This window comes from Pseudonaja textilis, chromosome 10 (genome assembly GCF_049901715.1).
Source record: "Pseudonaja textilis isolate UNSWEBS1 chromosome 10, rPseTex1.2, whole genome shotgun sequence".
In the NCBI taxonomy this organism is placed as follows: Eukaryota; Metazoa; Chordata; class Lepidosauria; order Squamata; family Elapidae; genus Pseudonaja; species Pseudonaja textilis.
Window position 1 is genome coordinate 23,877,985 of NC_141999.1, and position 26,159 is coordinate 23,904,143.

A 26,159-nucleotide genomic window follows, 5' to 3' on the forward strand; every position below is an offset into this window, starting at 1 on the left:
GGGCTAAGAGTCCTAAGCTGGTTTGGATCTCACACACACACCTCAACAGCCAGCCTTGAACTAACGGCGTGTCTTTTCCCCTTTGCTCCGCCTTCCTCGCCTTCATGGGGGGCCTCCCTGCCACCCCCTGCCTTTCCTCGACGGGCGTGCCGTGCCCTGCACCCCTTCCTACCCGCGGCTTGGCGGTAGGACCACGGCGGCTCCCTGGGACCCGAAGAGTTCAAGGCCTGTCTCATCAGCTTGGGATACGATGTGGAGAATGACCGACAGGTACCCGTTGCCCGTGAATCGCGCCGTCCCGCCAGTGACGAGATTGCAATTAACCGATTTCCTTTCTCTCTTCCTTCACTGCGTTCTCTCTCTCTCTCTCTCTCTCCCCCTTCCCTCTGACCATCATGCTGATGTCTGGTATCTGGTCCCCTTTGACTGCTCCTGCCCCCTTGTGCTGACCCCCATCCCAAACGCTTCCCGACTGACTTTTTTCTCTCTGCGTCTTTTCCTCCTCCCGTGGGGGTCCGTGCTCTTTTCACCGTTGGCCCTCGGCATACTTTATCCATCTCTGCTCGCCCACCACTTTTCTTCTTCCCTTCGTTCCTGTCTGTCCTTCCTTCCTCCCTTCCGCCCTTTTCTGTTGGCTGCTTGGAATAGAAGCGCACGGGGAGCATGGATACAGACGACTACAGAGCCCTCCTTATCTCCACGGGATACAGCCTGGTACGCTCTCTGCTTGCGCCTTTCGCTTTGCTTTCTTGCTGCTCTGACGCTGCTGCTGTTGCTCCAGCTCGTCTCTCTCTGCCCTTTTTTTGGCGAATGTGACCTTGGGGAGAGGAGGGGAAATCATGCATACTAGGGTGGGCGGTTGGGTGGGAGAGGACGCGAGAAGGAGAAAACACTGAGTTAATGCCCAGACTGATCTGCATTTTTCAAACTTGGTGACTTTAAGAGGTGTGGACTTCGACTCCCATAATTCCCCAGCCAGCAGGGGCCCATGCTGGGGAATTCTGGGAGTTGAAGTCCACATGTTTTTAACCTTGCCAAAGATGAGAGAAACCTATCAACGAGGGCAAACTTTCTAGAGTTCCTCCTTCGGCACACAATTGTGTGCGCAGAACCCTTCGAAAGTGGACCTGGGCTCTATCATCCTGCAGGAAGAACTGAGCCTTGTTCTTCTCCCGACCTTCCCTTATCAGGGCGACGCAGAGTTCAACCGGATCATGAGTGTTGTGGACCCCAACAACAGCGGTGTGGTGACTTTCCAAGCCTTCATCGATTTCATGTCCCGGGAAACAACCGACACAGACACAGCTGATCAGGTCATCGCTTCCTTCAAAGTTCTGGCTGGAGACAAGGTGAGGCGAAGGACATCGTTGCCTGCAGAAGTCGGCCAGGGCTGTTTCGGCAGCAGTGCGGGATTCCCAGATACGGGGAGAAGCTATCTAGAGGCAGCTGGGGAGGGGGAGGGTCCCTCCCCCTGCCCCCTGCACTCCTGAACTTCCCCACAACTGGTTGGGTAGGCCTCATGAGCCGTGGCGGCACAGTGGTTAAGATGCAGTATTGCAGGCTAACTCTGCCACTCCGCCAGCAGTTCAATCCTGACCCTCTCGAGGTTTGACTCAGCCTTCCATCCTTCCGATCAAATGAGGACCCAGATTGTTGTGGGGGGCAATGTGCTGGCTTTATAAACCGCTTAGAGAAGGCTGTAAAGCACCGTGAAGTGGTATATAAGTATATACATTATATAAATATATAAGCCTGCAGACTATTGCTATGGCTATCACAGCACCCACCCCCTTCTCTCCCCTGCTCAGAACTACATCACGGCGGAGGAACTGCGGCGAGAACTCCCTCCAGACCAGGCAGAATACTGTATCGCCCGGATGGCACCTTACCAGGGTCCTGATACCATTCCTGGGGCTCTCGACTACAAATCCTTCTCCACGGCGCTGTACGGCGAGAGTGACCTGTGAGGGCGCGGTGGCAGCAGCGGCGGTGGCGGCAAAGCGCTGGCACTTCTTAGGAAGGGAGGAGGGGAGGCCCATTCCGTTTCCTTCCACACCATATCTTCGTTTTCTCTCTCTTTTTCCTCTCTCTCTGCCTCTTCTTCTCACTCGCGCACACACCCACAGCCGCCAGGGACTACTCTTCCTCTCTCCCCGGGCTATTTCTTCTCTCTGAAGACAAGTAGCTGCCTCCTCTCATATTTTTTTTCTTTTCTATTTTTTTTTTTAAATTGTGACTTCTACGAGCACGGTTACCTATGCAACAGCCATGGTTCTTTTTTTTTTTTTCCCCTCTCCCCCTTTGGCAAGACACCCCCTTGTTTCCAGCCACTTCAGAGGGACTCAGTAGCCCCCCCCTTGATAATTGCGTCGCTGTGACGGGCGGGAAGAATCATGGGTGCCAGAGTGCCAAGTCCAGCAAATGAGCGTCCAGATACAGTTTGGGGAGGGGTCTTGTTCAACTTATATCCCTTGGTATGGGGAGGCGGTGTGTGTGTGTGTATATATATATATATTAATAAAACAAATATATACATACATACATACATACATACATACATACAGAACAATATATATATATATATATATATATATTGTTCAAAAAGTAGGGGAAAGCTTCTTTAACGTCTCTGTTGTCCCGTTCCTTGCTTTGTTTCTCATTCTTCGATTTTAATTTATGTAGCTGGTAGGCAGGAACTTGGCTTGAACAGTGCTGGGGCCTGGATAGTAGGGTGATCCAGCGGGCATCCCACTTTTCTCTGGATGTGTATATGTTTTAATGCGGAACAGGATCCTTGCCCCTTTCCTCGCTTAGGGTAGGCACTTTCTCGTCCTTCCGTGCAAAGACCTTCCTTTGCCATCCTAAAACCACTTTTTTTTTTTTTAAATATAAGCAACGCCAAAGGGAGCTGCCCCGTCCCCCTTTTTCGCCTGTGTTCAACACAGTAGGGAGACACCGTTGTTGGATCTGGGCAGGGGGGCTCTCAGGCCCACGATGACTCCTACCTCCCAGCCCATATCTCCTGGGTGTCAGGTGCTTCGAATGTTCTGCCTTAGATGAAGTGGGCTACCTTGGGATTCTGATCTCAAAAGTTATTTGGGTGGAGGGCGCTTCTGGCTGAGAATGCAAACACTCCCCACTGTCCAACACAGACACACAGACACAGGCACACACACAATCGCTGTTTCTCTGCTGCCCTTTTGACTCTTCTTGGATCCAAGAGGCAAAACAAGCCAGGATTTGCTTGCAAAAAGGTGGCCTTGGGTTTCCCAATTTTTTATTTTATTTTTTTGCACATTTTCTCTCTCTTCCTCCCACTCCCCATTGTGGGGCAGTGACTAAGATAAAGGGAAAGGGAATATTGTCCCATGGAGTATTTGGGAAGGGGGAATTTTTAAGGAGTATATTCAAAGAGGGAAGCTTTGGCTTTGTCAGCCCAGTGGGACCAACGAAGGAGGCCCGCACAAATGTCAGGTTCACAAAACGGGGCAGGACGACGCCGATGAACCTTTTCGTCGGGGAAATCCTCCGGACCTACTCAGCTGTTCCTTTTGGGGTTTTTTGGTTTTTGGAGGGCAGCGTCAAACCGAGTCTTCCTTCTCCTTTTTTCTCTTTTGCTCTGAATAACTCTTGATTCCATTGCTTCACCCTCTTTAGGCCTGTTTGTAATTTCTTCTTCATCGTGGTGCAGGTTTTTCTGGGGACCAAATTCAAATGCAAGAGAACCATGCAAATCTCAATTATTGGTGGGTTGTTTTTTTTAAAAAAACAAAACAAAACAAAAAAAGAGACGCAGCAAATTGGTTGCAATTTAACAACAATCGAGATGGTTATTATTATTAAATATAAATATATATATTCCTCTAGCATTGTATATTGTTAATTGATGGGAGGGGGATGCTGTTTCTGTCCCTCCCCCCCTTTCACCCTCTTGTTTTCATCATGTAGTTTAAGAGTTACCGCTGCCTCTAGCACCAGAAACTAACATTTCCACACTATCTTGGGGGTGGGGGAGTTAGGAGGGCATCCTTTCCGTTTTGTTTTCTCTCTTTCTCTCTCTCTCTCTCTCTCTCTTTTTGCCATCAGGAAAAACTTTTTCCATCAGGAAAAACTTTTATTTTATTGCAATTGCTACAAAAATCTGTCTTACCAAGGGTAAAACCCTGATACAATAAGGAATAACCAGGTTCTGGTCTGCCTCAATTGGCCGTCAAATCTGTTCTAAAACTTACACATTTTTCTGAGGAAGCAGCTCTCCTTGCTCTTGGGAAAACCAGACAATAAAATATAATATTTTTAAAGGGTGACTCCCAGTGTTGTTTTTTTCCCCCGACCTCCTTCTCCAAGATGCGTGTAGACTGTTATGGCTCCCCTGTATGTAGTTGGCTTTTTTCTCACATTAGAAAGCTTGAATTAAGTAGAGTCCAGCTTAGCTCAGTTTTATCCACCTGCCAAATCGTGGTTAGAGGACGCTGACTCTGGCGTTCCTTTTCTAAAGTTGTTCCCCAGTCTGGTTTATTGGTAAGCTGCTTTGATCCAAAGCTTAGGAAATCAGCTGATCAGAGAAGTGGTCCATGGTAGAAAGCATCCTTCGCAAAGGGAAGCTAACTACCTCCCATTATCAGATTCTACTCCAAGTAATCCTCAATTTACGACCGTAATTAATTGTGCCTGAAGTTATGGTCATAAGCAGAGGTAGTATTCAGCCGGTTCTTACCGGTTCTAGAGAACCGGTAGCGGAAATTTTCAGTAGTTTGAAGAACCAGCCAATACTACCTCTGACTGGCCCCGCCAGCCCCATCTATTTGCTACCTCCCGAGTCCCACCTGATAGGCTGGGTCTTCTTTGGTTGCCCTGCACAGGAGAACGGAGCTGGAAAGCAGGTTAGTGGGATGGGGAGGGAATGGGGATTTTGCAGTAACCTTCCCCTGCCATGCCCACCAAGCCATGCCCACAGAACCAGTAGTAAAAAAATTTGAATCCCACCACTGGTCATAAGTCAAGGCATTAATGTGGACGGGCCCTGATTTTATTTTTTTATCTTTTTGCAGTGGTTCAGAAAATGCTGCGGTTGTTAACTGAATCCGTTTTATCCAATGGGGTTTTTTTTGGGGGGTGGGGAAGGAACTGGGAGTAAACACTGGAAATGAGGCTCCCCCCCCCCAAAAAAAAATCAGTCACATTACTACATGACCCTGCACATGGCTGTAAATTCAAGCCGGTTGCCAAGGCCTGATCACATGACTATATGGGGTGTGAAAATGGATTGAAAGTAGCTTTTTTTGGGGGGGGGGGGCGGTATTCAGCCATCTAAAACACTTCAAACCAGATGACTGATAGGATGAGTTGGCCAGGTTTAATGAGCAGGTTTATTTTTGTAATCCTACCTGAATATCTGTTCCCCTCTGGAGAACTTCATGCAATTATACCTTGTGCTGAGGGTTTGTTTGTTTTCAAAATAAAAGTGGCATTCATTCAATAAATAATTGGGGAGAGAAAGCTGCTATACCTGTGCTGGAAAAGACTTGAGACACCATTAAAAAGATAAGCCACAAGAATTTTCTGTTGATTAAGGGACGGGGGGGGGGTGTTGAGAAATGTTACTGAAAAATCTCCCTAATCAGGTATATGTGGATGACAGTTTGTCTTCCACTAATCACATGTTTTTGTCATAGCATGCATGGCCCATAAACCAGTTTGACTGGAAAGAGTTTCGGGGATCAATCCAGTATGGACTTAGGCGGCTGAATCAAAAATAACCAGCAATATTTTATTGTTTATTCACTTCCTTTTCTAAGCAATATTTTTTCTGAAATACGATGGATATAGTAAAAGCTTCTAGGGGAAAATCCATTTATAAATGTTTCTCGGTAAAGTTTTGCTTCCCTGGTTCAACTTTGGCTTAGAATTTCTTCCTACGTTCGAGGAAAATGGTGCAATGTTGAGAATTTTAATCAACTTGGACTCTAATCCTAAAGCAACGTAGGATCTGGTTGTCTTACAAAATTCCCTCACCAGAAAGCCAGAGAAGTTGTGTTCATACATGTAAAAGTAGTAGTGTTTTTATGATTGATTTGATAGGAGACCAACATTTTAATTTGGTGGCCCTGGGTGTGGATGAGGAAGAACAAGATAAAGTGATGGAAAATTGAAGCTGTGCCTGTGTTTTATGTCTGTGTCGCCTTGACTTTTGCTGACCACACCCTTTGGACACTCCCGAAGGCTGCAGTAGATCCAGAAAATCCAAATAACATTTATTTTTTGCAGTTCCAAATAAAAACAGTGACAATAACTCTGTTCCCTTTAATTCGCCAAGATGCCACCTCAGAATGTCAGCAGGATAGTCTTTGATGTTGGCCGCAAAATCAACTTATAAAGTAGCCTGAATGCACAATTTGATTTGCACGATTCTCGTGCTAGCTTTCATCAAACCTAAGATTGCTGGTTTCACTGTTCTTCTCCCAGCTGAAGACGACTTTCTCCAGCTTGATGTCCCCATCCATGCCCAGGAAACGGACGGCCGTGGGTGAAAGGCGATGGTCAAATTCAGAAAGCAAAACGTTGTTCTCCATTATCTGGGTGGGGGGAAAGGGGGAAGCAAAGCAAATAAATCTCCAATTGTATCAGGAGTGTGATTCCCCCAAGCTTGTTGAAAAGGTTTTATAATCTCTTCTGGGCTTTATAGTTAAGCAAGGTCAGGCCTGGTTAAAATTTGGATGGGAAACCAACACGTTGTGGGCCTGTGTAAGACCAACTGGAAACTCTTGCTAAGAAACAGACTTGTAAGATAGCATTGTAATTCTGGTTCACAAATTCAACCATGCCCGGAATTAAAAGGTATAGGAGATGTTTCCACCCAGAGCTTTCACGCAGCTTATAGCTGTTGGCCATCAAGAAAGCCCTTTGTATCTGTCCTCGCAATCCCTTGGAGAGGACATAAGCTGGAGAACAGAGCTCTATAAATTACATTTTTTTTAAAAGGAAGTAGTCCTGGCCTTTACTCATTAGATTGGGTGAAGAATAGAACAGGTGCTCTTCGGGGAACTGAGGGGAGTTTACAACACCTGGCCCAGTTGTGGGGACACAGCTGTCTGCTAGCCAAGGTGAGCTGGAAGTTAAATGAGAATTTTATGACACCTCCAGATGGGCTCATATTTGACAGCCAGGTTAGCCAAAACATCTGGATGAACACCATATTGGAGAAAGTTCTACCGAATCCCAAATTTTCTTGACTTCATTATCCCCACCCTAAATGTTTATGCTAAAATCCCAAATGATTTTGACTTCCGATATAGCTAGACACCCACCCACCCACAATCTATACCTCTTGTGCAACCCTGACAAGTGGCAGGCCCAGCCTGCCATCAAGGACAACCCGTTCATCCCATCACCTTGTAACTTTTGCTGGTGACGATGAAAGAAAGCTTGAACTTTTGCCCTTGCTGGAAGTGAGTTTTCGTCCGGATCTCTTTCCCCCACTGTTGATTTACAAAGCTGTTGAGAGTCAGCACGGGGCTGTTGGAAGACTCGGGGGTTCTCTCGAAGCGGAGCTTGAATTTCAGAGGGATATTGGCCCCATTGAACTGCCCGTAAGCAAATTCCACATGAAATCTGGAGAAGAACATTGGAGTCTGCTTGATTATTATTATTATTTTTTGCCTTGTTTCCCTTTGCCCTTCCTTGACCTTTTTCTAGGAGAACCAACTGGCTTCCGTGACATCTCACGTTGATGTTCTCACCGACCACCGCTCACTGGGATAGGAAAGGTGCACAAACTGCAACGTTCTGTTTAGGTCAACCCAATACAACTATGCCAAGCTAGTCAGCTGAGTTCCTGGCTGGGGAATTCTGGAAGTTGGCCCACCTATCTTACAGTAGCACATCTGAGAAACCCTGTTCTAACATCTGGAAGGCAACATATTTTTATAAATGGCCTTGTCAGTTGCAGGGCGGATGGATTGAGCACGGAACTTTTCAAAGGGGCACAAAAATTCCCTGCTTCTCTAACGCCTAAGAGTTGGCTGCCCTTAACCGGATCCGTCAAAAGACCAAGCAACACCATTTACATAGCTTGTTTTCACTTCGATTAGTTTTGAAGGGTGCTTAGAGTCAACTCAGCCCTGTGGCAAATTAACCATTCCTTGCCCCAAACATGGGAATTCAGTAGCCTATGAAATGTGAGGTATGAACTCAACCCAAGTAGTTGTTGGTCCAATGAAAGGGATTGGTGCTGAGTTACCCTTTGCTCTGCTTCAGAATGAGGCCTTCCAGCATCACCCAGGAGTCCGCATCCAAGCCCCAGGGGACAGCCCGATTGTAAGGCATGCGCTGCAGGGGAGAAACATCACAGTGACTAATAGTGCACAATGTTTCAAGTCCTCTTGAGGACAAAAAAGTGTGTTTGCCTAGCAGTTCAAACACCTCTTTAGGCCAAAATGATTGGTCTGGGGCTTGAAAATATGGCGTCAAATGGCTGGGGAGAATCTACAGAAGCTTCATGGACCCTAAGAAACAAAAGAGGGTGTCTTGTTTCTCAGGGTCCATGAGATAAACTGCTAAAAACTCTTATACTCAGGTTAACTAAAATGGCTCAGTCCATATGATCTGCAAGTTTCAAATAAACTCTGTTACAGTTTATTACAGTGACTCTAAACCTCCATTTAGCCCACTTCGTTAGAGAATCCTGCCAACCCTAACGGGGTTTAGAAAAACCATTAAGATGGGTGCCCTCTTGCAATCATATGCAGCTAGTCCTCACTTAACCACCAGTGGGAGTGGCAACCCTGTTGCTAAGTGACATGGTCACAAAGTAATACATGACTGCGATTTGCAATTGTACAGCCAGCTTTTCCATTGACTCTGCTTGTTGGAAGCCAGCTGTAATGAGTACAAATGGCAAATACATAACCATAAGAGGTTGTAATGGCCATAAGTGCAAAGACTCATTGTAAAGTTATATCTTCAGTGCCACTGTCACTTTTGAACTATCACAAAGTAAAGCAGTCACTAAGCAAGATCTACCTCTGTAATAGTAGCGAACATCTACTTCTAATGGATTATATTTTACTGATTTATGAAATGATATGGTAGGTATGATGGAGAATTGCATTATTTTGTTACGTTGGTGGTTCTATCCTTTTGACTGCACCTGGAAATGCAAACAGGTCATAAGTGAAGCGGCGTCTGAGCTTGAGCAAAGAAATGCATAAATAAAGTTCTGGATTGAATTTAAATTTATATTCAAGTCCCTGCCCTTTGTTCATGCCATCCTGGAGTTTTCCAGTTGATTTTGCGATGACTGACTTCATGGTGGCTTCCAACCTGTCAGACGACTTCTGGGGATTTCTGGCCTTGCACTGAAATCTCTTATCTACCAAGAAAATTTCTCTTAAGCCTCTGTTTCTGGCATTTCCACTCTTGCAGAAAGAACATTTATGTTTAAACAGGATCATCCACCTCCAGAGGTGGTGTTAAAAAAAAGTGAGTCAGATCTCTTTCAAAAGAGATGCCTGTTGATTCCTCTCTTTCCAAATTTCAAGAGGGGCTGCCACAGAGAGGAAGGGGGTCAAGCTATTTTCCAAAGCACCCGAAGGCCAGGCAAGGAAGAATGGATGGAAACTGAACAAGGAGAGATTCAACCTGGAAATAAGGAGAAACTTTCTGACAGTGAGAACAATCAACCCATGGAACAGAAGTTGCCTTCAGAAGTTGTGGGAGCACCATCACTTGAGACTTTCTAGAAGAGATTGGACTGCCATCTGTCAGAAATGGTGTAGGGTCTCCCGCTTGGGCGTGGGGTTGGAATAGATGACCTATAAGGTTCCTTCCAACTCTGATTATCTGTTATCTGTTAAGATCTTTCACGGTGTTTACTGAGCAACAGCTGAGATCCTAAAGAGAAGCTGCCATCTTTTCAATCCAATTACCCTAAAACCTCTGATGAATCGAACCCCCCAAATCATTCTTTTAGCTCCCTTCTTTTTAGAAAAGTGAACATGAGCGTGTTAAACAGCGTACCAGGTGTTTGGTACATGACAGGTAGGGATGGATGGGTGTGAACATAGGTGTGGTTGTGGTGGGCACAATCACATCTATGACTGAGGAACCACAAGAGGCTGCTGGGGTTACCAGACAGGGAGCGAGGAAAATCTGCCCGGAGATAGAGAAAGCCCGCCAAAACTGAGCTAAACAGGTATTTGGCCAATCACCGACCGCTGACGTCACTGACAAGCGGTATAAATATCCGTTGTGAAGTTATTCAGCGCGCACTTTTTTTCAAGTCTGAGGGAAAAATGTTTTTGGTCGCCTCTCAGAAATGGAATCCGAAATAAATTCCCAGCTCTTTTTTTTATAGTTGTTTGGCTCACCAACCGGCCAAAGTTTTAAAGCAGAGTTTCTTCAATGTAAAGGGTGCGTGGACTTCAACTCCCAGGCAGCAAGGGTGAGAAACTGCTTCAAAATGTATTTATTTACATGTCCTTTAAAATATGCCGCCCGTCTCCCTCTTATAGGGCGACTTTCTTTGGGAGCTTCCAACCGCCCGGCCTGCTGCTGAAGGAATGCTGGGAAACGTAGTCCTGGAATGCAGCTGCGGCTGGCGGAACTTCCACTCACACCCAAGAGGCCAAACCTGTCTCTGAACCGGTTGGCAGCTGCCTTGCACCCGTGTGCCTTTTGGTGGAAAAGAGGGCAGGCCGGGTAGGCCTGGCCAGATGGAAGGAGAGGAGGCAAACCGTGATACCCCCCCGCATGGGCAGAAGAATGCAGAATTCAACCCAAACCTCTGTCCTCCAAAGCAAAGTCAGGCCATGAGGTCTTGCAAAGCTGCCACTTGGCAGCCTGTCCCTGAATGGATAGGATTTCGGACCTGGAGGACCTTTGGCAGCCCACCTTTGGTCAGAAGATGAGAGATGGTGCCATCTGCAATTCTGCTTCTAGCTCCTCAAATCCTGGGTTTGGTCTGGTTCTGCGCATCTGTTTTTAAAGCGTGCTGTCCCTTCCAGCCAGGTACACCCACCCAACCACCCACCAGCATTGCACAATGTAGCAGATGGTTCTTCTTTGCTCCAGATGGGGGTCAATGTGGGAACACAGTTGGCAATGTCTGTCTGTCCAGGTTGGGCTAAGAAATGTTTGGAAATGTGAACATTTATGAAAAAAAAAATACACACTCCATCCTTTCTAGCAAATACAAGATGGGGATGCTGGGCTTGAAATCCAAGCTCTGTGGAGGAGAAGCTGCCTGGGTCTGATTCTCAGACTGGCTTCAGGTTTATGCTAAGGTGAGATTAGTGCCGTCCTGGTTTATTGAGTTGGTGGCGCTTTTGTAATCCATTGTGCAGTCAGATCATGTCAACCCTGCGCAGGGCCTCTGCATCTTCCAAGCAGAGAATGGTCTGTGAAGTCAAGATGGCGACTGCAAATCTGAAAGGAAAAGCCATGCCTGTTTTTTTTTTTAATATGCATTGCACTATTTTTCAATTGTACCACTGAAGCCGTCATTTTGACTTTTTGGACCATCCCCTGCAGACATCTCTGAACGCAGCCATTAATAGTGACATCCCCTTCCCCTCTCCCTGCCTCCCCTTCAAAGCAACATACAAGCTGGAACCGCCCCATTAATCATAACGGTTGTGCTACTTACGAAAGTCTCAAATTCTACGGCCATCTCTACGGCGCTGGGCTGGAGGCAGGCTGGCAGCACAGCCCAGCCTCTTTATAGATGTCCGGGACTACCCTGAGCATTTTCCCTGCAGCAGCCCTGCCCACACCCATCGGGGCACGCTGAGTCAGGCCTCCCCAGGAGGGTGACACCAACCCTGCAGCTGTGACCTGATGCCCCAAAGGCAGCTTCACCGGCTCTGCCGGATCCTGGTGGAGAAAAACCAAAGGTTGGGCAATCAAGGAAACTTCAGAGACAATCAGGGTGGGAGAAAGGGAAGTGCAGGGTGGGGCAGAGTCAAGTGGGCCAGTCTTGCAAAGAGACATAAGGCAGAAGCTGCTGCAAGGCACTCTTTTAGTCTGGTGTGGAAAGAGCAGTAGATTATTAAAAGGGTAGTTTAGTTGTGGGGTTTTTTCCCCTGCCAGGCTACGAAATGATTTTGACTCAGAAAACGTGTTTTTCTGCTTCCAGTGCCAGTGGGATTTGATTGTCCTTGGAATTTAGGGATCTTCACATTTTTGTTTCTGCAGAACAGTTTTGGTGATGTTGAGGAAACTGTAGACACCCCCTCAACCCCAACAGAATATGGATTGAAGCTGGAGCCATTGAAAGCCTCACCCCTTTTGGGGATGCTTCATGTGGAAAGGGTGAGGCTTTGATCTAGTTGAAGGCATCTTCTTGACTTTTATGACTCCCGTCTGGTAGATGGCACTAGTTTGAAGGGAGGATTTATCATGCTAATGGAAAGGAATCCGTAGAAGGATTAGATCCAATTAGACCTCCAAAGATTTTGTTCTTGACATAGTAAAAAAAATCCAGGTTACATTTAATGCTCCCCCCCACAACTAATCATGTGGCTCTTGGGCCTGATAGCTGGTGGTAAAGGCAGTTACAGTTCAGTAGGTTTTGGACTGCCAAAGGTGAAGAGTGCAGTTTCTGAGATCTTGTCTTGGGTACTTTTCCTGATTCTGTAGTGGTTACGAGCATCTCTAATTAGGCAAGTAATATTTGGTCTCAAAATTAAGACATGTTCAAATGGCTTGTTTGCTCAGCAAGTTATCCATAGGAGGTGGTCATATTGACAAGCAGCTGGTGGTGGATAGGATAAGAGGCTCAGAAGAGACTTTCATACTTGAGAGATGTTGTCAACATGGCTGTACCATAAAGAAGAATTAGTTCTTCTGGTTGTGATTCCTGTGTGGTTTCCCACCCTGCCCCTCAGACTTCTCGGCTCACTTTCCCAAGGTCTTTCCCACATACCATTACAAAACGTTTGGCATGGACCAAAAGTTTCTCTGTTCAGTTACAGCTAGTCTTCCTTTGGCAATTATTTGCACTTAAAAATGGTCCTTTTATAAGGACCATTGTGACCGTTCCTCACTTTCACAATATTTGCAGGTCTATATTGGAAAGCTGAAGGCAGATATAAGCTGAGTTGTGGTTTTACTTAACCACTGCTTCATTGTCTGAGTTAGTTGCCATTGCCAGTTCTACCTGTGGTTGCTAAACAAGGACTATTTCTACCTCAATTTCAACCTGTCTGGAAGTTATCACATGGGAAAGTCAGTATTCCAGTTGTGGTGCCTTCCAGACAAATGATGAAGTCTGAATGTGAAATGCAGGTGCATTCCCACCCTCCCAAGGAGCCTCTGTTGTGCATGCCGACCTGGTATTCTTCATCATCGACAATGAAGATGATCTCAAATGCTTGCCATACTCAAAATTTCTGCTACTGGTTCTCCAGAAATGATCATAACCTGCTGAATACCACTTCTGTCCTGTGCTCTGAGATCGATTTCCGTGTTCCTAATTGCAGAAAAGGCTCCTTTCCATTATTGGGTTAATTCCTTCATTTCATTGAAAGCCACTAGAAGTCATGGGTCCATTAAGTACTGATGCAAAACAGCTAATGTGAAGAGATCTGGGTTTGAGACCATTCCTGGGGCAAGCTGGCGGTATCTTAGCCAGCTATGCTGCTTACTTGTATGATGTGAAACAATGGTGAGGCCTGGATGACCATCACCTCTCTAGAGAGATTCAAACCAACTGGTCAAAAAGCTGCAGACAGACTAGAAGCAAGACCATTTTTGTCAATGGAAATAATGTCAAAGAAACAGTGGCAAATAATATTTACAATGTGTTAGGAATTGCCCATGGTGAGTTGTCCTAGACTCCCTCTATAAATTGATTAAAAAAGTAGAGAAATAACAAACCATTAGAGGGCAGCAAAACCCCAGTAAGCAGATTGTTGCTCTCCAGCATCTCTGTTCAGCCAGCATGAACCCAGAACCCTAGTGTGATGACCCGGGGCATGAAACAAAAAGTAACAAAGTCACAAAAGTAGAATAAATTCCCTTTAATGCCTCCAACTTGGCCCCAATGTCCAATTAACCTTGGCTGGATAATAAACTCTTCAAAAAACAATCTACAAAGGGCAGAAATGCAGTCCAAACCCAAAGTAAAGATAATTAGAAATAAAGAAACCAACACAAGCCACACCGAAGTAATTAACACGGCAGGCAAGGATGATAAATTGCAGACTTTCAAAGGATAACACAGCACCCACAGTTGGGAGGATGCCAAAACCCAGTTAAGGCTCAACCAAGATTGCTTCCAGCAAGGAACTCCTCTTATATCCTGTTCTCCCAGCTGTAACTAATGAAAGGGATCAGGGCCATTTTCTCTCGTAACCCTTCTCTGTTCCTTCCTGTATGCCCTAGGATGAAGAGGAGGGGATGGGCCTGGGTCTTCCTCTGAATGCCCAGCCGGACTGTGCCCTTCCCTCGTTTCTTCCACAGCCACCAGAGCCACACTCTCACTCCCTGTCAGCTGCTCAATCTTCCTCTCAGAATCAGACTCTAACAAGGGCATGACTCCTAGCCTGGTGCCAAGGAAGTAGAAACTGAAAAGTCTTGCTCTATTTCTCAGACTCCTTAAACCATGATGGGTTGTCTGCTGAACTGGGAGACTAAGAAAAAGAAAAGTTTCCGGGGATTTTAGGAGAAAACATGGAATTGTTAACAGGCGTGCACAGCGTGGCATGATGTTAAAAAGTGAGGTGCAAACTTTTGCTACACCAGAACCTGCATGCCTGATTAGATGTTCCCTTCCCTCTCTTGATCCTCTAGTGAACGAGGCAAGAATCACGCTCAGATTCATTCACATTCACCAGGAGTCCACGCGGGAGCTGTCATTTATATCAGCATGAAACCAGAATAGGAGAAAATAACAAAAATTGCGCAGAGATGTGGCAAAATCAAATAACCCTGGATAAACAGAAGGAAAAGAACGGATTTCAGGTCTTTTTGCATTTCTTTAAAATGTATTACAGGTAGTCCTTGACTTACAACAGTTCATTTAGTGACTGTTCAAACTTGCAACAGCACTGATCATGTGATCAAAATTCAGGTGCTTCGCAACTGGTTCATATTTATGACCACTGCAGTGTCCTGGGGTTATGTGATCCCCTTTTGTGCTCTTCAGAGCCAGATTCACTTAACAATGAGGTTGCTAACTTATCAACTGAAGTGATTCACTTAACAACGGAGGCAAGAACAGTCCTGGGGAAAAACTCACTTAACACATAACTGAAAGGTACCAACTTTATTTTAAAAATGCTTTGTATCTTCTACAGATCAAATTCAGAAGGCAGAAAAGTAAGCCTCTTTTGCATTCCTTGATCAAGATGCTTTATTGAAAATGTTGCTTAATATTCTCAATTCTTGAGTGATTGATTGATTGATTGGAACTTATAGACCACTCAAATTCAGCACGATTGTAAATGTACTGGCAGAGAGAGAGCTGCTACTGATCCCCCCCATTGCTTAGTATTTAATGTAGGAAAGGGTCACGTCTCCATCGGTCTCTAGGGTGCTGATGTTTTTGATAGGGACATAACGATGGGTGTAGTTGAAGAAGGGCTGGTCGTTGGCATAAAACTTGAACTCACGGTTGTCACAGTGGATTGAGAGCTGGGGAGAGAAGGAGGATGTTAACATGGCTGTAGTAGCACATCTGGATCACCTACGGCCTTCCATGCGGAAGGGTACACAGTCTACACCATCCATAGCTTGCATCAAAATCAAAAGGTACCTCCTATATGGGGACTTTAATGGGGGGATCACAAGTGCTATGCTGTTTTCTACACACACACACAGGCAATAATTTTCCATCAGAGACCTAAAAACATGATTCTGAATGGCATTCTGGTGAGGCAATTCCACTCATCTCCAACAGAGGGGACATCCCACCAGCCTTCCCAAGCGTTCAGATTCCAAAGTTGTATGGAAAATGGAGTCTTAACACAAGTGGAGGGCATCAGCTGGATCTTCTCTCCACTTCCCACTGCTTGCCCTCCCTGCTTTCTTGCTGGCAACCAGCCAAGCTCTTTGCTGGCATCCAGGGGTATCCGCACAAGCCAGGTAAAATATGGCCAATATATCGATTGCATATTGGCTTTTTTGACCTCCTCCTCCCTGTGGACACCCCTCCCTGCTGGAATCAAAGCCAGCTCACTTTAAAGTACTGCCCAAGCTGGAAAGGGTTAAAGGTCAATTTCCTCGCTTCCCCAGTTGCCATTCAAAAAACTATTGCGTACTACGGCTCTCCAGTTTCATGTGAAGGTTAATATGCAAAGGGATATCTTGGCCAGCCGTAAAATTGATTTCAAACCTTGGAAAGAGAGAAAAAAGCAGGCATCTCAGTCTTTGTCTCAGTATTTGGAGTAAATAAAGGGAAATTTGATTCTCCCTTGCCCCTTAATTCAGTAGCAGCCTGCCAGATCCTTCCATGAATGAAGGATAAAGGGCGTGGGGACCAACTCTTGTTCCCTTTTCCAAATATTTATTGGTAGACTGCTGGTGAATGTATAAGTAAGTTCTAGTTGCATTTTAGGTATTTATTCGTTGCATTTACATCCTGCCACAGTTAAACCAACTCTCAGTGAGTTATAAATCAGACAGACACATATTAAGGAGCCCTGATGGGGCAGTGGTCAGGATGCAGTAATGCAGGCTAACTGCCCACAACCTGGAGTTTGATCCTGATGGTGCTCTGGGTTGACCCATCCTTCCATTCTTTCGAGGCCAGTAAAATAAGGACCCAGATTGTTGGGGGAAGGATGCTGACTCTGTAAACTGCTTAGAGGAGGCTGTAAACCACTATAGGGTAGTATATAAGTTTAATTGCTTTTGCTAAAATAAAAACATATTCAGCAGCAGTCTAGCAGTGACAAGTATTCTTCAGATGAAGAACAGCTAATCGCTGCTTAATGACAGTTTGACTCCAAATCTTTTTTCAAATCCACTTCCTAAGCCGGAATTCCCCAAACTCTTTCGCTCATCCAACCTTACACCAAATTTCTGATTCACCACTTTGGAGAAGCCTGCCTTAAGCTGACAGCCTTTGCTTTTTGTGGCAGTGAGTTCCACAGACTGTGTTTATACTGTGCAGAATTGTGCTTGCGGTCCCCTTAATCTCCTTGTCCTGTGGGCTGATTTTGCAATTGTGTAGGGATGGGAGAGTCAGAGAAAGGAGATGAACTGGGAAAGGACTACAAAGGACCCTTGCACTGGTGCTTTGCTGTGTTAAATCCAAATCAGCCCTGCAAAAAAGAGAGAGAGAGAGAGAGAGAGACTGGAGACCTGGTAGCATTCTTCGGAACAACACCGTGCACTGTGATGGTACTGTTGGTTTCCAGACCTCCAGGAATGTCGCCCCTGTAGGGCACTGGCTGAAATAGACAAGAATCCAGGTTACACTTAGCACCCCCTGTCCAACCGTTCAGTTCTTGTGTGCTAGCTGGGGGGTCAGAGTAGTTGCAGTCCAGTAGGTCTTGGGGTGCCAAATGGGAGACCCACAACACGAGAGGGAGGCAGCTTGCAGGATCTTGTGTCAGGTGTTACAAGCATCTCTTTCTTTAACCAGGCAACTCAGGCACTGGCTCAAGTGGTTTGTTTGCTCAGTAGAGCTGTCTGCAGACTGTGGTCAAAATATTCAAGATGGAAGCCTGGATGGAGCCAACAAAGCCCAGCCTAGTGTTTCATGTGCAAGGACCACAGAAAATAGGTGGGGTGGTGATGTTGCTAGCATGGCTGCTGTGTTGACTTTTTGAATCACAGGTTGTGAAAGACCCTGCTTCACAAAAGACTGAGTTTATAGATGAAATCATCAGTCTTGGTTCTACTAGGTGGTTTCCTGGTGCAATATAGGTCTTTCTTTCTACTCTGCCCCATAGTGACCCAACAGCCTTCTTCCATCCCAATTTCTCTCATTCAACTAGAGATTTTCTGAGTGATGGGGAGCCGGTAGCCTTTGACATGCAAGAAAGAGACTATTATCAATCCTCACCTTAATCTCAAGGAAGCTAATTTTCCCTAAAATATTCCATTCATTGTTCCCTTTTCTTCCTTCTGTCTGATTTTAGAGGCTTGGTGAAACACTTGGAAGGTTACTTGGTAAAATTTCCAGTCCTTGTTGTTCACCGTAAGCATGATCAAAGCCAAACACTAGGAAATACTAAACTCCTTGAATTCCACCTGAATGCACACAGATGGATTCCCCGCCTCCTAGTTTCTGTCCCATCCCATAAATTTGGGTAAGCAGAACAAGCTAAGGAGTGCCAAAAGTGAAGTACTACGGCAGTAAATCAAACCAGTTGGGAGGATGCTAGGAACTCAGACAACAGCAGCCAACACTAGTTGAACTCCGTGTTTCTTCCTGACAACCTCCCCTCCCATCTGGTTCTCCTTTAAACTCCATCCCCAGGTGTTCCTTGTGAAAGGAATGAGTGTCATGCAACCCTCGTTGCTCTCTTATCTGTTCTTTCCTGCCCTGCCTGCCCTAGGATGAGAAGGGGCTGGGCATTGATCTTCATCTGAACTCCCTCTCCCTTATTTTACCTCTCCACTGTTCTGCTCAGCCTGACTCTTTGCCCTCTGCCAGTTTCCTCCAAAGCCAATGGAGCCACACTCCCTTCGTCTTCCCCTTGTAAGCAAGCATTGACATAAGCCATGTCACTGACATGTCAATTGAGGACCCAGTGGGGCCGCCATTCTTCGGGATGAAGAAAGGTATACGAGAAGAGCAACTGGGGGGCAGAAAGAGAAAGTTGCGGCATGGGGATTGAGCCAACCCAGAATCCATTCCCAAAGAAAGATCAAGGATCAGGAGGTGCCAACTTGTCAATAGCAAACACTTACCAAGTTCTCTATGACTGGTGCTGCCGTCACATTCAGGGACTGCAGCTCCAGGTCTCCAGCAACCTGAATAAACCGCACACTTTGTGGTGGAATTCTGTGGCTGAAGACATACAACAGCTTCCTGTTCACAAGGATCTGTCAGAGGACAAAGCAGAAGGGATCAAGTCTCATTTGGGATCTAAGACAATTATCTACCGATAACTATCTTTTCCCCCCCTGGAACAAAATGTTTTCCATTCAACTACAGGTTGTCCTCTTTTAGTGACTCTTTACATTACGACACTGATGAAATATTAACTTAGCAATGCAATACATTTGTGGTTCATTCCAGACAAATAGTGAATTCTGGGGAGGGGGGGAATGAAAAGGCCCCTGCAGTCCCAAAGGAGCCTCTGTCAGGTGTACCAACCTGGTATCCGCCCTCAGTGACAATGAAGATGACCTCAAAATGCTTGCCCTTCTGGAAGGGATTCTGGTATTTTTCTTCGCTTCCCCACCTGCCAGACTCAAGCGTGTTGATCACAAGTTCATTTGACTTGAAGCAGGGATTGAAGTGGAAGGCAAGATCGGCCCCCTTATGCTTTGCAAATGCAAAGTTCACCCTGAATCTTGAGCAAAGAGGGGAAAAAGAAGAGGAAAATGAAATGGAGGGGGTGGGAGAATGAGAGTTCTACCCCACCTCGGCTTCTCCATTGCTCTAAAGCTAAGCTTAAAGAGGGCTGCAAAGCACTGTAAAGCGGTATATAAGTCTTAAGTGCTATTGCTATTTTTTTTGAGTAAGGTAACATCTTGCCCTTCCTGTCAGCCCCCAAGGAACATTACCTGTTGGTCTTTTGGGGAACTCTGCCATTCACATATACCGCCATCCCAGGATGGAGTCCATCAGGAACAGGTTCATAGTAAGGGAGAGCCTGGAAGACAGAAAATGATGAACCAAACCAATGACTTTACTGGAAAACACCACTTTGGCTTTCGAAGCAGCAAAAGCACAAGCTCTGCCTCCTATCAGCCTTTCCATCTGGCTTCTGAGTCGAATGAAGTGCTTTTGAGGGGCCCTCTGCTAAGGGTTAATCCCCCCAACATGGCAGCAGGAGGAAGGCTGGAGAAAGCACCAGAACTGCCATAGATAAGTTCTGCTTTACCCCTGTGGGTGCTCAATGGATTGAGCAAGACTGGCTGGATGCCAGCGTCCCATCCAATCTCTCCGTGCACTGGAGGAACTTTTAAGAAAAGGAGAACTATTGCAAGTGCCAACTGAGTCAGGCTGGTGGGACCCAGAAAGTGGCTGTGTTTTTCTCTGCATTTCTGGAGCTTTTGTAGGAGAACCATTGTTCATAAGCGGGTGGGTGGGTGGAACTTTTGCTGGAACTATTCCCACTGTGATGGAGGAATTGTGTTTAAAGGGGTGGCCAATTAATTTTGACAAATAGGTGACCAATATTTTCATTACATCCAATAAACCTGCTCTGACAAAAAGCAGAAGCCTTTAGGTCACGAGCCACCTCAACTTCACAATCCCTTAATAGATTGGGACTTTCTCTTGCCTTCATCGCCAAACCCAGAAACCCTTGCTTCTGCTGGAGGTAAGCTGAAGGGAAGCCAGTTCCAGAGCAAGCATGCGGATTTCACAGATATATTTGGAGGAAGAACTTGCAGCAGCCCTTCCCCCATGTAGAGACTGTGATCCCCGGGACCAAAATACCAGCAGAGACAGTATCCCCTGTTGGCTGAAGTTTCAGTTTTAAGGAGAGAGAGGCTAGGTTAGCAAGTCTCTTGGTACTTACCAAGTGCCAGATTTCAGGAGTGGTCACTATCTGGTGTGAGAGAAATCCAAACAGACTATTAGCAATCCCAGGTTTTTCCTCCCAAAATCTCTAGCCCTGGATGTCTTTACCCTTTACTCCCTTTTTTTCCTTTGTACTATTTCCACAAAGATTTAATGGTGGCCCATATCGTACCCCAAAAGATAAGAAGACAACTGTGGCCAAATTTTGTGGCACATTCACCCAAGTAAGTTGAAGCCTTCATGGGTGCCTTTTTACCATTTGCCCAACTTGGTTACTTTCCCCCTTGGTTGGTTTTGGAGCTTAACCTGTTGCAAATCACAAACAGATTAAGTGTGTTATGTTAATCTTGAAGGCCGGGGCAACTTGCCATGTTCAGTCAGTACATACTCCCTGGTGGTCTTGTCTGGTAATAAGGATATGTTGGCATATTCTAAGCCATTCTGGGAGTTGAGACTACACAACATGACGTTACGAATTTTAACCTAAAGGTGCTTTTTGAAAAGGCAACCAAATTTTGCTTTTTCTTCAGGGTGTTTTACTTCTCATCCAAGAAGCTTCTTCAGCTCTGACTGGATGGTGGAGGACGGAAGGATTTATATTCCTTGTAGACAGCTGGTCATTTGCATCCTTGTAGAGAGTTGTTGAGGCCACTTTGAAAGAGGGGTCAAAGGGGCCATCTATGTCAAAATTGAACAGCCCTCTCTCAACACAAGGGGAGGAATATGACCTCATCTATTTCCAGTCTACCAAACAGTCCTTTCAGCAGTTCGAAGAAAGCTCCGCACCCATTTGCATTACTCAGGTGATCCTGAGGACACAGGTAACCCTCCAAGTGGCCCCAATGACTCTCTAAAAGAAGCAAATGGCCAGCTGTTTGCAAGGAGTATAAATCCTTCCGTGACCCACCATCCAGTCAGAGCTGAGGAAGCTTCTTGAATGAGAAGTGAAACATCTCCAAAGAAAAACAGAGAAGTCCAGTTGCCTCTGAAAAAGCACCTTTGGGACAACCATGACTTGGATGGTGGAGAACCTCCACAGATATTTGCCAAGGTTGAGAAACTCTATGGCCTTCTGCAAGGTGGAGAGCAAGACCTTGGCCTCGAGTAAACTTTCTCCCTGTGCAGTTGCTTATCCCAGTATCACCCTTGGATGGTTATCTTTGTTAGCATGCATTGATGTAGCCCTGTCAATTGAGGACCCAGTGGGGCCGCCATTCTTCGGGGTCAAGAAAGGTATACGAGAAGAGCAACTGGGGGGCAGAAAGAGAAAGTTGCGGCATGGGGATTGAGCCAACCCAGAATCCATTCCCAAAGAAAGATCAAGGATCAGGAGGTGCCAACTTGTCAATAGCAAACACTTACCAAGTTCTCTATGATTGGTGCTGCCGTCACATTCAGGGACTGCAGCTCCAGGTCTCCAGCAACCTGAATAAACCGCACACTTTGTGGTGGAATTCTGTGGCTGAAGACATACAACAGCTTCCTGTTTACAAGGATCTGTCAGAGGACAAAGCAGAAGGGATCAAGTCTCATTTGGGATCTCAGATAGTTACCTAGCGATAACTATTTTTTCCCCGCTGGAACAAAATGTTTTCCATTCAACTACAGGTCATCCTCTTTTAGTGACTCTTTACATTACGACACTGAATGAAATATTGCCTAATGAAATATTAACTTAGCGATGCAATACATTTGTGGTTCACTCCAGACAAATAGTGAATTCTGGAGGGGGAATGAAGGGGGCCCTGCAGTCCCAAAGGAGCCTCTGTTAGGTATACCAACCTGGTATCCGGCCTCAGTGACAATGAAAATGACCTCAAAATGCTTGCCCTTCTGGAAGGGATTCTGGTATTTTTCTTCCCTTCTCCACCTGCCAGACTCAAGCGTGTTGATCACAAGTTCATCTGACTTGAAGCGGGGGTTGAAGTGGAAGGCAAGATCGGCCCCCTTATGCTTTGCAAATGCGAAGTTCACCCTGAATCTGGAGCAAAGTGGGGAAAAAGAAGAGGAAAATGAAATGGAGGGGGTGGGAGAATGAGAGTTCTATCCCACCCCGGCTTCTCCATTGCTCTAAAGCTACAATCTGTAGGATAATAAGTTGTTTTGCTTTAAGAGAAACCTCACAATCCTTAACCCGCATTGCTTGGTTGGAGCTGGAAAAAGCAGGAAATGGAACTATCCCCCAAAATGAAGAAAGGCAAAATTTGGATCACACAAGTTATCATTAACAACATAATAATCCTATGTCTATTGGATCTTAGCTGCCTCAATGGTACAGTGGTTAGAGTGCTGTACTGCAGGCCTCTTGTACTGACTGTAGGCTGGCTGCAATTTGGCAGTTCAAATCCCAACAGGCTCAAGGCTGACCCAGCCTTCCATCCTTCCGAGTTGGGTAAAATGAGGACCCAGATTGTTGGAGGTGATATGCTGACTCTAAAACAGCTTAAAGAGGGCTGCAAAGCACTATAAAGCGGTATATAAGTCTTACGTGCTATTGCTATTTTTTTCAGTAAGGTAGCATCTTGCCCTTCCTGTCAGCCCCCAAGGAACATTACCTGTTGCTCTTTGGGGAACTCTGCCATTCACATATACCGCCATCCCAGGATGGAGTCCATCAGGAACAGGTTCATAGTAAAGGAGAGCCTGGAAGACAGAAAATGATGAACCAAACCAATGACTTTACTGGAAAACACCACTTTGACTTTTGAAGCAGCCAAGCGCAAGCTCTGCCTCCTATCAGCCTTTCCATCTGGCTTCTGAGTCGAATGAAGTGCTTTTGAGGGGCCCTCTGCTAAGGGTTAATCCCCCAACATGGCAGCAGGAGGAAGGCTGGAGAAAGCACCAGAACTGCCATAGATAAGTTCTGCTTTACCCCTGTGGGTGCTCAATGGATTGAGCAAGACTGGCTGGATGCCAGCGTCCCATCCAATCTCTCCGTTCCTCTGGAGAAACTTCTAAGAAAAGGAGAACTATTGCAAGTGCCAACTGAGTCAGGCTGGTGGGACCAAGAGAGTGTCTGTGTTTTTCTCTGCATTTCTGGAGCTTTTGTAGGAGAACCATTGTTCATAGGCGGGTGGGGTGTGTAGAACTTTTGCTGGAACTATTCCCACTGGGATGGAGGAATTGTGTTTAAAGGGGTGGCCAATTAATTTTGACAAATAGGTGACCAATATTTTCATTACTTCCAATAAACCTGCTGTGACAAAAAGCAGAAGCCTTTAGGTCACGAGCCACCTCAACTTCACAATCCCTTAATAGATTGGGACTTTCTCTTGCCTTCATCGCCAAACCCAGAAACCCTTGCTTCTGCTGGAGGTAAGCTGAAGGGAAGCCAGTTCCAAATTACAGAGCAAGCATGCGGATTTCACAGATATATTTGGAGGAAGAACTTGCAGCAGCCCTTCCCCCATGTAGAGACTGTGATCCCCGGGACCAAAATACCAGCAGAGACAGTATCCCCTGTTGGCTGAAGTTTCAGTTTTAAGGAGAGAGAGGCTAGGTTAGCAAGTCTCTTGGTACTTACCAAGTGCCAGATTTCAGGAGTGGTCACTATCTGGTGTGAGAGAAATCCAAACAGACTATTAGCAATCCCAGGTTTTTCCTCCCAAAATCTCTAGCCCTGGATGTCTTTACCCTTTACTCCCTTTTTTTCCTTTGTACTATTTCCACAAAGATTTAATGGTGGCCCATATCGTACCCCAAAAGATAAGAAGACAACTGTGGCCAAATTTTGTGGCACATTCACCCAAGTAAGTTGAAGCCTTCATGGGTGCCTTTTTAGCATTTGCCCAACTTGGTTACTTTCCCCTTGGTTGGTTTTGGAGCTTAACCTGTTGCAAATCACAAACAGATTAAGTGTGTTATGTTAATCTTGAAGGCCGGGCAACTTGCCATGTTCAGTCAGTACATACTCCCTGGTGGTCCTGTCTGGTAATAAGGATATGTTGGCATATTCTAAGCCATTCTGGGAGTTGAGACTACACAACATGACGTTACAATTTTAACCTAAAGGTGCTTTTTGAAAAGGCAACCAAATTTTGCTTTTTCTTCAGGGTGTTTTACTTCTCATCCAAGAAGCTTCTTCAGCTCTGACTGGATGGTGGAGGACGGAAGGATTTATATTCCTTGTAGACAGCTGGTCATTTGTATCCTTGTAGAGAGTTGTTGAGGCCACTTTGAAAGAGGGGTCAAAGGGGCCATCTATTTCAAAATTGAACAGCCCTCTCTCAACACAAGGGGAGGAATATGACCTCATCTATTTCCAGTCTACCAAACAGTCCTTTCAGCAGTTCGAAGAAAGCTCCACACCCATTTGCATTACTCAGGTGATCCTGAGGACACAGGTAACCCTCCAAGTGGCCCCAATGACTCTCTAAAAGAAGCAAATGGCCAGCTGTTTGCAAGGAGTATAAATCCTTCCGTGACCCACCATCCAGTCAGAGCTGAGGAAGCTTCTTGAATGAGAAGTGAAACATCTCCAAAGAAAAACAGAGAAGTCCAGTTGCCTCTGAAAAAGCACCTTTGGGACAACCATGACTTGGATGGTGGAGAACCTCCACAGATATTTGCCAAGGTTGAGAAACTCTACTTTATGGCCTTCTGCAAGGTGGAGAGCAAGACCTTGGCCTCGAGTAAACTTTCTCCCTGTGCAGTTGCTTATCCCAGTATCACCCTTGGATGGTTATCTTTGTTAGCATGCATTGATGTAGCCCTGTCAATTGAGGACCCAGTGGGGCCGCCATTCTTCGGGGTCAAGAAAGGTATACGAGAAGAGCAACTGGGGGGCAGAAAGAGAAAGTTGCGGCATGGGGATTGAGCCAACCCAAAATCCATTCCCAAAGAAAGATCAAGGATCAGGAGGTGCCAACTTGTCAATAGCAAACACTTACCAAGTTCTCTATGACTGGTGCTGCCGTCACATTCAGGGACTGCAGCTCCAGGTCTCCAGCAACCTGAATAAACCGCACACTTTGTGGTGGAATTCTGTGGCTGAAGACATACAACAGCTTCCTGTTCACAAGGATCTGTCAGAGGACAAAGCAGGAGGGATCAAGTCTCATTTGGGATCTCAGATAGTTACCTAGCGATAACTATTTTTTCCCCCGCTGGAACAAAATGTTTTCCATTCAACTACAGGTCATCCTCTTTTAGTGACTCTTTACATTACGACACTGAATGAAATATTGCCTAATGAAATATTAACTTAGCGATGCAATACATTTGTGGTTCACTCCAGACAAATAGTGAATTCTGGAGGGGGAATGAAGGGGCCCTGCAGTCCCAAAGGAGCCTCTGTTAGGTATACCAACCTGGTATCCGGCCTCAGTGACAATGAAAATGACCTCAAAATGCTTGCCCTTCTGGAAGGGATTCTGGTATTTTTCTTCCCTTCTCCACCTGCCAGACTCAAGCGTGTTGATCACAAGTTCATCTGACTTGAAGCGGGGGTTGAAGTGGAAGGCAAGATCGGCCCCCTTATGCTTTGCAAATGCGAAGTTCACCCTGAATCTGG

At 45.8% G+C, this 26,159-nt stretch overlaps 3 protein-coding genes across 14 annotated transcripts in view; 1 reads left to right on the forward strand and 2 right to left on the reverse strand.

The window, feature by feature from the left end:
* The window catches only part of ACTN4 (actinin alpha 4), a 96,038-nt gene extending 91,737 nt beyond the window's left edge, over positions 1–4,301 (forward strand). For 2 of the 6 annotated variants that reach the window (XM_087939299.1, XM_087939300.1), the window contains exons 19-22: positions 190–270; positions 649–714; positions 1,191–1,349; positions 1,809–3,757. In XM_087939299.1, coding sequence (XP_087795425.1) covers positions 190–270; positions 649–714; positions 1,191–1,349; positions 1,809–1,967 — 465 coding nt within the window. In that variant the 3' untranslated portion in view covers positions 1,968–3,757. Of the gene's footprint in view, positions 1–189; positions 271–648; positions 715–1,190; positions 1,350–1,808 lie in introns of all 6 variants that reach the window. The other 4 variants (XM_087939295.1, XM_087939296.1, XM_087939297.1 and 1 more) reach the window with 2 other exon arrangements.
* The window catches only part of LOC148124985 (galectin-6-like), a 71,242-nt gene that overhangs the window by 33,770 nt on the left and 11,313 nt on the right, over positions 1–26,159 (reverse strand). For 2 of the 6 annotated variants that reach the window (XM_087939310.1, XM_087939309.1), the window contains 3 exons: positions 19,684–19,772; positions 19,271–19,469; positions 18,862–18,996 (listed from right to left, as the gene is read on the reverse strand). In XM_087939310.1, coding sequence (XP_087795436.1) covers positions 18,862–18,996; positions 19,271–19,469; positions 19,684–19,772 — 423 coding nt within the window. Of the gene's footprint in view, positions 1–15,250; positions 15,634–17,151; positions 17,265–17,304; positions 17,394–18,861; positions 18,997–19,270; positions 19,470–19,683; positions 19,773–23,996; positions 24,197–25,532; positions 25,672–25,956; positions 26,156–26,159 lie in introns of those variants that run through there. The other 4 variants (XM_087939311.1, XM_087939313.1, XM_087939314.1 and 1 more) reach the window with 4 other exon arrangements.
* On the reverse strand, positions 6,234–12,033 carry LOC113446065 (galectin-4-like). 2 transcript variants are annotated; one of them, XM_087939329.1, is made up of 5 exons: positions 11,645–11,797; positions 8,240–8,328; positions 7,392–7,611; positions 7,050–7,108; positions 6,533–6,657 (listed from the first exon to the last, which is right to left on the reverse strand). In XM_087939329.1, exons 1-5 carry the CDS (start codon positions 11,666–11,668, stop codon positions 6,624–6,626), a joined length of 426 nt encoding a protein of 141 aa, XP_087795455.1. In that variant the 5' UTR covers positions 11,669–11,797; the 3' UTR covers positions 6,533–6,623. The 2 variants fall into 2 exon arrangements, with proteins under 2 accessions (XP_026571283.2, XP_087795455.1); XM_026715498.2 differs by lacking the exon at positions 7,050–7,108 and having other exon boundaries at positions 6,234–6,575; positions 11,645–12,033.

Excerpts from the sequence above, each read along its gene's own strand:
- LOC113446065 (XM_026715498.2), bottom strand. The coding sequence starts at position 11,668 with ATGGCCGTAGAATTTGAGACTTTC. Across the intron at positions 8,329-11,644 it reads CCGTAGAATTTGAGACTTTC|CGCATGCCTTACAATCGGGC; the intron begins GTAAGTAGCACA and ends TCTCCCCTGCAG. Across the intron at positions 6,576-7,391 it reads TCACCAGCAAAAGTTACAAG|ATAATGGAGAACAACGTTTT; the intron begins GTGATGGGATGA and ends CCCCCCACCCAG.